The 12,465-nt window shown below is 40.5% G+C and overlaps 1 protein-coding gene across 1 annotated transcript in view; it reads right to left on the reverse strand.

The window, feature by feature from the left end:
- Positions 1 to 12,465, reverse strand: part of CNKSR3 (CNKSR family member 3) — a 64,625-nt gene that overhangs the window by 14,725 nt on the left and 37,435 nt on the right. The window contains exons 3-7 of the mRNA XM_064447066.1: positions 8,906 to 9,108; positions 7,481 to 7,568; positions 4,673 to 4,714; positions 2,683 to 2,802; positions 877 to 936 (exon numbers count right to left, since the gene is read on the reverse strand). Of these exons, the coding sequence (XP_064303136.1) occupies positions 877 to 936; positions 2,683 to 2,802; positions 4,673 to 4,714; positions 7,481 to 7,568; positions 8,906 to 9,108 (513 nt within the window). The remainder of the gene's footprint in view (positions 1 to 876; positions 937 to 2,682; positions 2,803 to 4,672; positions 4,715 to 7,480; positions 7,569 to 8,905; positions 9,109 to 12,465) is intronic.

Here is a 12,465-nt window from a genome sequence, read left to right on the forward strand (position 1 = left end):
ACTTGGTCTCTGTTGCAGATCCTATAGAGTTATGCCAAGGCAATAGCAAAAAAAGCTATAAAAGTTTTCAGTTTTCATTCTGAACTGCAAGCACAGATTTCCACCTACTCCTCCATGGCCCCTGGACTTGTCGAGTACACACACACACACAAAAAGGCATCACTGCAAAGGCCAAGTTCCTCCGCTCTTTTCTTTCAGCCACTGCTCCTGTACAGCAGCAGCATGTCTGACAACACCACAGCATCACCCGCCAGCCTCACCTGCTGGCCAGAGGTCCACTGCAACAACTGCCCAGAAGCCTTCAATAAAGTCTCAGCTATAGAGAACTCACAGCGCAAGAATAAAACAAGCAACTATCTGCAACAAAAAAATAGTTGCCTATCATGCTGACCATTTCTTTCCAGCAGACCGCTCTTGAAGTCTTACTCTTTCATAGTCTGCAAAGTAATTTTGTCACTGGACAGCTCATTGATTTCATTGCTCTTTACTGAGTTTAGTACACTACCACATAAATGTTCCCATTAGGCAAGATGGCCTTTGCCAGCAGAGAGCAAATACATTCAAGACTTTGTTAAGCAAGATACCATAAGCACTCAGAACAGCAGATACAGTAACTTATTAAAGCGTTTATTTTAATGCCAACCATTTGAACTAACTCAAGTACTTGCAGAAACTGGCTTAATTAGACTAACAGTGAAACATGCAGACAAAATATTTACAAATTGTGGATAAACAAATGATGCATCACATGATACATAAGGCAGTAATATCATGAAAGTCATATGTAAAACAGGAAAAAGTAGTAAAAAAAGTCAAACCAATTCAATCAAAGCTACTGTCAGATAGCCTGAGTTAATCTACATTTACTTCACTTACATTTTCTGTAGTTCCAGTAATTACATGCAATCCATCATAAGTTGATTTGATGTACATTCCCTAAATGTAAATAGAAAATGAAAAACAAGTTTAAAGGCAAAAAAACCCACAGACCTTATCTGATTAAACAACTACTGGCAACAGACTCAAAATATTATTAAAAACACTTTAAAATTCACATATTTTCCCTAGAAAAGTGTGTGGTCCAATATTACAACATTCTAAACCTCTTCACAGATCACTTTTGCTGTAATTAATTATAATATTTAAACCAGCTTAAAACAGCTAATATATGGAATTCAATTTAGAAACACTGCCTGGTTGGTGATACCAAACACTGCTAGTTCTGCTGCCTTGTCAGTCTTTGGCCTTGAACAAAATTATTTCCTTACCTGTCCGGTCTGCCTAGAGAGTTAGAGGTTTTACTGGATGACCACCAGCTCGTTCTATACAAAGCACACTTACACAGGTGGGCTACAAATATTGCTTACATGTTCTTTTATAATTTCTCTTGGAAAGTCAATAAACAGACTGCTGACATAAGCGATTAAAGCTCTAGCATAACTAAGTGTTTGTGGCTGTATATGTTAATGCTGAGTATGAATGCAGGGACAAACTCAGATTAAGTGGTTGTTAAACATATGAACATGAAATTAAAAATCACCAACAGGCTATTAACTAATAATTGCATAGACTTCCCCACAAGAGGTGACCAGTACATAGTTTTCATCATTTATGAACAAATACATCTCTACCTTTCCTACCTACATCTGTTGTTAGAAGCACTCACACTGAGCTGTATAGAACTGCATGTTATTCAGGAGTCGTAGGCACCTTATCTGCCTGAAATTACTACACTTGCTTAGAATTACAAAGGAAAATATAAGATTTTTTTTGCCCCTTCCTCCCCAGCCAATTCCCTTCCCAGTTTGCCTGTTGGTATCCAATTGTGTGCACCTACCCCTTTCATTTCTTACTTAGTCCAAGCATGGCTGACTCTGCTTCGTTGTAGCTTGTGCATTAACAAAGAGGTCCCCATAGTTTCAAGAATGCACGACCGATTCAGTCAAATCCAGTGGCCTAGGTAAAGCTATATAGCACGGTAAGACTGTAAAGCTTCCTCTATAAGCGTTCATCTCTTCTGCCTTCGGCGCCGGAGTGGGGAATACAAACGCACTTAGGAATTTAAATTTCCTCCAACCCATTCTAACATGTCTGTTCCCCAGCCAGAAAATCCACCAAGATTTCAACTTCAGTTTCTCATAAGTAGCATCTAGTGAACAAACTGCATTCTGTAACATTGCACAGCCACTGAACATTTAAAAAGACTTCTCATATTCCTGCTAACATGCTAACAGCAGAACTCAAAAACCCTCATATTTTTCTCGATCTTGATTTAAGCACACATAAAAACCCATCTTTCAAAACACAATCATTTCTTACCACCTTTTCCCTCCCCCAGCCCCACCTAGACAGACATCTGGTTAAGGTAACGTGCAAAAACAAAACAATTGATTTCACAGCATCTGTAGATTCCCCAATATGCTGGTTAAGACGCAAATCTGCAGTAGTTTACCATCGGAAGTTATATTAGGGATCAATGTATTAACATGCATACCCATCTCTGGCAGTCACTCCAGCACACTGCCTGACAATTAACCTTCAGAGTTCCTCCCCATGCCTCTTTGTGTTCCCCATAGGATATTACTTGTTTTGAAATATCTTGCTATATACACACATGCCATGGCTCACAAGACTACCTGTTAAACACTGGGGACATCAGGACACTCCAGAATCAGTTCTTACCAGGCCTTCTCCAGGTTTAATGTTCGTTAAATGAACCTCCTCCAGACACGCACACTGACTCATCAATGGATCTGTAGTTGATCGGATTGCTTTATCGCAAATGCCATTTAACGTCTTGGCCTGCAACGAGAACATACAAAAAACAGTTACAAAATCTCTTTCCTGGCTTCTTCCTCGTCCAGTTTTCAAAAACAGAAAGGAAATGAGTTCTAAACCTTGGTCCACTAATAATGTGTAGTTATGAATCACCAAAATAGAAGATTTATTTGTACAGATCTATTCTACAGCACGTTCATCTTCTTACTGTAAACTAGTACAAACAACCTGTTTCCATTAGTGCCACCTCATCATCACTAATAGATGGCAATGCATCCTCTGTTTAAAAAAATAAAGACACAAAATATAGCCCAAAAAATGGGTTTGGGGTTTGTTTGCTTTAACCAAAAATAAAATATTGAAACACTTTGATGATTCTTTGTGGGAAGAGTTGACAATTTTTCACATTGGTCTTTACTTCCACTACGAGAATAATGTTGGTCACGTGTCAGAAAAAGTGAGGTGCTGGCCACTGACTTATCTGCACAAAGCTAAACAGTAGGACATTTAGCACTTTACCATTTCAGCATTACTTCTCTCCACTGTGCCTCTGAAGTGACCTCTTCTGGAATGCTTACACAGGCAAGGTTCATATTTCCTTTTGACCACACCATAACTGATCCTAAGCCAACATTATAACTAAAGGCGAATTCTGACCTTGCATGTGTGTCAGTAAAGTCAGAGGCAGAACGGCTTGTCTGGTAGAACTTTTAACTAGCAGAATGGCTAATTAATTGGGGGGAAAAAAATCATAGTCCAAAAATCTGTACCCTCCCGACTCACAAATTTCATTAATGCTGCACGGTGCCTTTTGAGTCTTGATATTAATTGAAGCAATGATGAAACTCAAAGTAGGTTACAATAGCTGAAAGGAGAGGGGAGGGAGGATTAGTACAGAGTACAACAGTAACACACAGTTTGGGAACCAGCAGGGTAAGCCACCTTTCGCAAGGGGTTTGAATACTTTAGTCAATGTAGACATATATAATTTCAGGACAGGAGGAGCTGTGTCATAGGAAGACATTGGTTTGGATTACAATGGTCCCTGGAAACAATAGTTCCAACGGTTTTTGTTTTGTTTTGCATCAGATTTATAGAGCAGCAATAAAATAAATCAAAACAATGCTTAAGTGTGAATGCGAGGAACTGCTCAAACAAGGGAACTCCAAACAACAATATCTACTTCCATAGTGGGTGTGCACAAATGGAAAAAGAAAGATGCAAAAAAACCTCCCTTTTACGTGGTCTCATTATTTATGGACAAAATTATTTTTAGTTATTGTACTCCTAAATTCCTAAGCATCTATGAGCTAGCGGAAGACCTTATCAAAGAGCACAGCCTGGTTCATGTCAAAAGCAGGAAGCTATGATTAACTGTTACAAAATATAAAAAGCATTCCATTACGCTCCTTGTTTGGTCACAAGGCTGCTTTTCAAACAACCCTAAAACTCAGGCTCAAGTAGAACCAGAGACAGAACTTCAGTTCTGTGGCAGGGCAGTTCTTTTTACATGAAGCAGCTTAATAAGGCACACTCTCTGCTTATTAAGGCACTAAATGCACATCACAGGCATAATTGACTTATTTAGCCTACTATCATTCTACAGCAATACTCCTCCCTTGAAAATCTGAGGTCTCAATTCTCTTGAAAAAAATAGCTGTGCAATTAAACTTTAAGGAATACTTAACTCCATGCTATTATACACACTTCCCATCTGTTCAAATTTCATTGATTTCCTCTACAGTAAAGAGCATTCAGAAAATGGCCCGTAACAATGTTTACTTGCATGATACGCTTCTACGTGTGGGATTGGAAAGCTGCTGTCAGTACAGTCAGCATAGAAGCCACCGAAATAAGTGCATGCAGCTCAGTTTCAACAGAAACGTGTACTTACTACGGTCTGAACTTTATCTTCCATGTCAGCCACAGTGCAGTCCTAAAAACAAAAACAGGAACAAAACCCTACATTAACCAATAAACATGTAAACACATAATCTCTGAGAACTTTGAGAAACTGCCACTTTAACCTCAAACTGAGAGAGAGTTATTCATGCTGCAGGTATTAATCAGATTAGTTTCACCCAGTAGGACTCAAATGTACTGTTAAACAGCTATTTTCTGGCCCTGGTAGAAAGCAATAATAAACCTTGAAAACTAAGAGAACATGAGATTCAATTACAGCAGCAGACTCTTCCAGAAAAGCAGAACCCTACACAATAAAACTAGACTCTCAGAAAGCTGGGTACACAAGCTTGCCTTACACTGATAAACCCCGACCCAGGTGCTCTTCTGTCCCAGGCAGCAAAGTGGATCTAAAACATACTGTTAAAGATAGAATGAGAAGTTACCTTTTTAAAAATATGCTATCGATGACACTCCGGAGGGCCAGAGAACTGCACACAAAGTATTATTTACACAGCCCAGGTACAATAGTCTTCAAACTGAAGCAAGTTCATGTAACAAACTACAGAAGTTGTCATTGTTTTCTGCAAGAAGGGCTGAACTAGAGAATGGTACTAGAGTCTCAGATTAAAAAGTTTAAAAAGAGCAAGTAAATAATGAAACACTTTTACAATATTTATAAGGAGAAAACCCCCAAACCCCAAGCATTTAAACAAGCTTAAATTCCGAGATATTTGCTCTTGATATCTCAACCTGCATAACTACCATACGATACCAGAGAGATGCGTCCAGGGGCTGCAAATTGAAGCAGTTTGATATTTCTGATCATCCTCAACACTTCTGTTCATTCCTACCTCTGTTCTGTGCTTTTAAATACAGAAATTAAAAAAGAAAAAAAATCACCCACCCAAAACAAAACAGTCCTCCAGAGACAGACACACCAGGGATATATAAAACAGCTTAGCTATGTTCTCTTCTGTTTTCACAGAAAATCTTAACACCCTGTTTGCTGCTGTAATGACCACCAAGGACCGAGGTCACAGTTTCTACATTCTGTCAAAAGCTTCAAGACACTACTACAAATCCATCGTTGTGCATCAGGATTAACTTTTCTCTGCTAAATACATCTGCGTGAATTAAAAATTAATGTCACCTATCATCATGCAGCCTAGTTGCTCAATATGGCTAAGTCCTTCTGCTCCTCTTCATTGGCACTGATTATTTAACCTTAAAGTTTACCATAAAACTCTAAGAAACAGTGGAATAAAATCTGCCCCTTGTATTTATATAGCTGTCATTAAAGTCAACTAGAATCTTACTGCATTCCTACCTTGCTTTATTATTCACCCACTTTTACATACTGTTTATGATTATGCAGAGTGGCACTGGCTCCACAAGAGCCACACTGGTCTCTGGTCCACTATAAGAACTGACCTTTTATTCCTACACTCTATTCCCTAATAAGAAGTACTTTTGAATCTAAAAATCTTAGTTATAGATCTTTCAATTGTATCTCTCTTTTTCCACATCAGTGGACTCCTTCAGACTGTTCTAATGTATCTGCAGTGTCCCAGTACAACGTAGCGTTGATTCTTCCCCCATTAATGTTTTTTTCTCATATGTGCCAGTCCCATTCTTTATTATAGCTTGTATCAAATTGGCAGAGAAGTACTCTGATGCTTTTTACATGGCTAGGGTTGTATTCACCAGCTTCCATTCCCCTGCCATCAAAGGCTGATTTAACTGACAGATTAGGCACCATTTTTAGTAGTTTTATTAATACAGTTCAGCAATCTCATATCTCAGTTCCTGTAGCACTCTTGGGTGAACACCATCTGCTTCTAGAAACGCTTACTGTTCTACTTCACAATCTGCAAATCTGTAGCTGTAAATCACTGACTTTCTGCAGTTGCACATGCAGTGCCCAGACAAGAAGGACATTCAGCAGCAAGCCAAACCTGTGCACCTTTGAACTTACAATATATAGACACTATCCTTTCACAGTGACCCAACTGATACAATTGGGTGTCATCATAGCTTTGCAAATCTCAGGATTTTTCTGTCCTTTGACATCATCCCCTCAAAATGGGTAGAGAATTACTCATGTCACAAAGCATGGTCCTTCAGAGTTCAAACAACGTACGGCCACAGACTAACAGCTACGAGCAAGTTTGGCAGGCACTGCAGCGCGCACACAGTGCTTCGCAGCCAAAGCAGCGAAGTTTTGAAGACAGGCGGTACTATTCAGAGAGCAGTCGTTTGTGTTATTCAGTGATATCATTTGCCAAGGTTGCCACAGTTGCTATATGTCCTTTTAGCTATTACCAATACGAGCGCTCGTCACACAGCTGACAAATGGAAAGTTTTGAAACAGAACACTGTGGTCTCACACCACTGGCAGAAGCAGCCTAACTAGTAGGATTTGTATTGTAAAGGTGGCAGCTCCTTCCACTACATGCAGTATTTCCCACCTGATGGCTAAAGCAAATGCAGACCAACTATTTTTAAAACTAACCCTCTTTTCATTAAGGCTGAAGAGAAATACAAGGAGCCTTTAAACCACAGTCACTTAAGATAGAGCCAGCATTAGTAACATTGGAAATTAAGATTGAGGGGGACAGAACCAACTCAGAAAAAATATACAACTAAAACCAACCATCACGGACCTTCAAAGTTTTAAGTAAGCTTTCATTTCCAGATCTGCCTTCCAATTAGCACTCTGCACACAAGCGCATTACTTCCCCAAACACCCCTAATTCCTTCCCTTTTGGAAAGCAAAGAGGAAAAGAAATCAGCTGACCTTCTGAACAGTAGTAGTGAGATCCAAGCAGAGCTGAATGATTCTGTTCTTCATTGATGAAAAGTCAGCAATACCTGTAAATGGGGTCCTGCAACAAGAGAAAATACCCCTTAGATCAAAGGCACCAGTATTCTCCCATCCTACCTTATCAGCGAGGAGCGTGAGGATACAGTTTTACAATGTAAGTATTCCTGACTGCAGAGTCCTGCTGTCCTTGCACCAAAAAGGGTGGATGTCTAGCCCTAGAGTAAGCAAGTTCAGAGCACAAAACCAGAAGAAACAGACAATTTTTCAAACTACAGTTCTCTCAGATGCATGCTCGACTGTGTTGTAAACATCACACCCTCGGGTTTGCCCATGCGTAGATTTCTAACTTCCATGTCTTCGATTACTAAACTCAGACTGGAGATAAAACAAAAAACCTCTAAAAATAAAAAATGAATTTTCACATTCTACACACAGAGGTGCAGTGAAAGTCAATCTTAAAGGAGGATCATTATAGGTAGGGCAGCTTTAGACCCTATAGAGTCTCACCTTAGACCTTCCAGACAGCTGGAAGAGCTAGAAGAGGGGTTGAAAAGCAACCCCAGCAAGTTCGGAAACAGACATGCCAGACATCTTGCTGATGGTGAGCTGCAGAAGTAGTTTAGGGAAAGCTGCTGGCAACAGGGTGAGAGGAGACGACCAGGTGAGAGGCACAAGCTGTTAACATAACTGCCTGGACACAGAATGAACTGCTTGCTGGAGAGCAGGGATATTGGAGGATAAAAGCACTCCTTGCTGCTGGTCCCAATGCAGCTCTCCTCCTAACCTTCCTCCTCAGGAAAGCTGGCAAGGGGCTTGAGAATTTACGTTCATCTGTTATCACGGACAGAATCCCTGCCAGCACCGGACCGGCTCTGTTGCCTGTTTGCTTCCGCTGCAGCTGTCACAAAACAACTCTGGCTTTTTTTTTCCTGGCAAAAGAATTTTAAAAAAAAAAAAAAACACACCACAAAAACCAAAACAGGCAAAAGGAGACTCTGTCCCGCTGCTCAGTTTTCAATTTGCAGAGCTAAGGCCACAATTTCAGCAGAACTTTAAGAATTCTTTTAGAAAGGGACCTGCTAATGACAAGTAATTTAGAAGGTGGGAAGAGGAGAAAAAGTAGTCACATATATGAGAAACTGACCTGAACGGAAAGACTCCTACTTTTATAAATACCAGTTTGGACACAATGTTAACAGTTTCACTGGTTTTAGCAAGAGTGGAAGTGCAAGAGTAGATACCCTAGATTAAATTTGTCTACTAGAAGCCTTCTGGCAATATCAAAAAAGGTGTGAATGAGGTCAAGATGATCTTCATACCCAAGCATCTAGAAATTACCCTACAAAGAGAACCAATTCGTTATAGCAGTAAATTAAAAGATAAACATTTTATTCTTACCTGTCCAACCATGCAAGCAAGGCTTTAGCAGCACCAATAAGCTCTACCACAGAAGTAAGGAATTCATTGGGGGGCTTGCGAGAGGTATTTCCATCATAATTTGAACTTTTCCTACGGCTGCTGATGTAATTTTGCAGATTGTTGGATGATGCTCGCAGTTTGAGAACCAGGTTCTTCATGTTGTCAGTTTCAAGGCCATAGTTCTGCAAGGAATATTATTAAACTTGATAATCTTCTTAGTAACTTACGGTATAACAAATAACTCATACAGGATGAAAGGGCTCAGGATTTACCCAGTTCTGGTTTTTTTGCAAAAATGCCTTCTAAGATTTGCTCTACACTACAGCTACTAAAGAACACCCTTGTGGGCACCAAACACCCTCAGTTTCTGACATTAATGAGATTTGAGGACACTTCCCAATCAGAATAAAGTCCCAACATCCTATCAGATGTCATTTACCTTTAAAATGTAATTGGAGTAACGGAATTGTGTTGGTTTTCTTTTTGTTAAAGGAAAGCAAATGTCGTTTTTTCTTGAAGTGTTTTCCATACTGTGGTACATAAACACCGAAGTAATGTTTCATTCACAACTAAAGATAAATTTATTCTGGCAAGAGATAAAAACCATCAACAGGAAGCAAATGTAATTTCACAGTCAAAAGCTGGAATAAATATTTGGATCACAAGTTTTCAGTAACTGTGCTCCTTGATTACAGCAGTGCAACTATTTGCAAGTTTGAGGACTGCATTAACACTATACATAGTAACTAAAACCATTCTTAGACATCATATTTTTCATTCAACAGCATCTTTACAAAAATTTTTGAAACCTAAAAAAAAAATCTGTAAGTTCTGCCTGCAACTTCAACTTTATAAATTCAAATACAACTAAACCACGCTCTGCAAGATTAAAACTCACTTGTTTTAAGCAATACATCAATCATCTCATTCCAAGCATGTCAGAAATGCTATACTATCTGTTCAAAGGCAACTCGATTTTGTAATCAAGATTTTCTTCTTTTTGCTGTCAGTGTGTAAATGTGTGAATTATGTAACAATATGTTGCTGAGTATCTTTGGTTTTGAGTTATCCCGCCTTGCAAAACCTCTGTGGGTATCTTCTGAAAGTTAAGGCCCAGGCAATGTTTAGCTCTTTGAGAGTGAAAATTCCTACTTTTCTTAATTTAAAAACAAACCAACCAACCAACCCCAAAACATTAAAAAGAAACCCTGCCTTTCTCAAATCTTTTGCTGCTACAGATTCTTGCTACCAATCTCCCAAGTTCAATAGTTTAGTCAGCTATGCTATCTACTCTTTCTTCTCTCCCCCTCAAAAAAATTAAAGCAACCAAAGCAAATCTTAACTTCATTCAGTTCCAAGTTTCCAGGAGTTCCCAGTACATCTGCTCAGGATCACAGCATCACCCAGGCTGGAGGGCAGCTCTCAGTCCTACCTCCTGCTCACAGCAGGCTCAGCTGTGAGCTCAAACCAGCTTATCTGGGGCTTTATCCATCAGGTCTTGAAAACCTCCAAGGACAGAGACTGCACAACCTTTCTGGGCAACCTGATCCACCACGTGACTGGCCTTAGGGTGAGAAAATGTTTCCTTATACCTAGCCTGAAACACTAGTTTCAGCTTCTGCCCAGAGTCCCTCACCCTTCCGCCATGTACCACCGTGAACAGCCCAGCTCCGTCACCCTGCCAACTGTGTTCCCCCCACAGTAGGTGCTGTGGATCTGCTGTTAGGTCTCTCTGAAGATGTCTCTTCCACCAGCTGAGGAAGTCCCAATCCCTCAGTCTCTCCTCACGGGTGAGTACTCCAGCCCTGGTAACCCTCCAGAGAGCTTGTTCTGGTTTGTCCACATCTTTCCCATACTTTGGATCAGGGGCATATGTAGTCTAATGAGTGATGAGTAAAGGGCAACAATCACCTCCCTCCCTCTCCTGGCCATGCTCCATTAATGCAGCCCAGGATGCTCCTGGCTTCTTTGCTGCCAGGGCACACTGCTGGCTTGTGGCTCCATTTCCTCCACGGTCAAGCATCCAGAAAACAGGCTGGAATATCTTAGATTAACTAATTTACAGAAGATGAAACAGAACCTTTGCCCCACATAAACCCTCCAGTGTAACCTCCAGAGGTTTCAGCTACTCAGCTACCTTTAAAATACCTACCACCTCCTATGGATAAGATCCCAGTGGGTCTAAGTTACACAAGTGCCTCCCTCCTCCCCCTAAGGGCTCTTGGCAAGGAAGTACCCTTAAAGTGCAGCCAGGAGTAGGGGTTGAGAGGATATATCCAATTTTAAAAAAATGCCACTGTTGCAACAGCAAAGGATATCCTCAAATTTTCCAAGATCACAGAGAGGGAAAGATTTGGATTACTAAACAATGTTAAAGTACTTGCACACTGTCATGTGTGACCTTATCACCTTTTAACAAAAAAAGTTCCACCAAAACAAATAAAACCCAACTAAGAACACCATTAGATGTGTTTCTTGCAGTTAGTTTTCTCCTCCTCATAGAACACTGCATTATTAGTCTATTTTTGGAGTAATATGTTTTCACCAACCAGTCTGGATGTGGGGTAAGTTCCTGTGACCCCAAGAATTTGAAAGTCGCCATGTGCCAGAAATCTGCCCCTTCAACAGGGGAATTAGAGGATGCTCATCCCCCCTCCTTCCATAAAGGGGCAGAAAATACAAAAGATTTTTTCTGTACAGTGGTATAACCACCTAATCACTCTGGTCAGAACTCAAGAGAGACTTCATATATTTAAGTATCTCCAGGTCTTTCTGTCATTCAGGTGCAGAAATTGTGCCTACCACCTGAAGGTGTCTGCAATTAAAGATGGCCCCCGCATTTAAGAGCACACATGTTGATATACCAGGTCAGATTTTGGCTTTGGCCCCAAAACATTCACATACTCCTTACCACACCTCTTTCACTTTATTTTCACAGCAAGTCAGTCCAGTATGACCTGTAAATTTCAGCTATTTTTTGAATAATTCCCTCAAGTAGTTCTCCATTTTGAGGTGAACTTCAGCAACACAGCTGTTGCTTCTGGAGATATAGGGGCTCCAGCTTACAACTGTTGGGTGTCCTCAACAGCCTGTCAAGAGCACATCACAGCCAAGCTCTCTAGTCACTGCATTAAGCCTTCCTAAAACTTCCCCCAGAGGCTCTACAGAGGCCACCTGAGATATCTAACACAGCAGTTTGTGCTCTAGGAAAAGTCCTGGCTAAGCACTATGCCTATCCAGCACAACAGGGAGCACACAGCTCTTCAGTACAAGCAACCCAATTCTCCAACTACAGATCAGCCATGAGGGACGAACTTCCCCAAAACAAAGGGTCATCACAACAAAAACTACCTCTACTGCAGGGGCAAACCAGTCTCCTCACCTGTTTTCTTTAATACACAGAAAACATTATACCCCTTCACCAGATATAGCAGTGTTTCTATCCAAGTTGTCACTATCCTGACCACCTCACACATAACCACATATTTCTGATATTTTCCTGCTCTTTCACTTGCATTGTCCAGTCTGTTGGGAGGGCT

The sequence above is a fragment of the Phalacrocorax carbo genome, chromosome 3 (assembly GCF_963921805.1).
Source record: "Phalacrocorax carbo chromosome 3, bPhaCar2.1, whole genome shotgun sequence".
Taxonomy (NCBI): domain Eukaryota; kingdom Metazoa; phylum Chordata; class Aves; order Suliformes; family Phalacrocoracidae; genus Phalacrocorax; species Phalacrocorax carbo.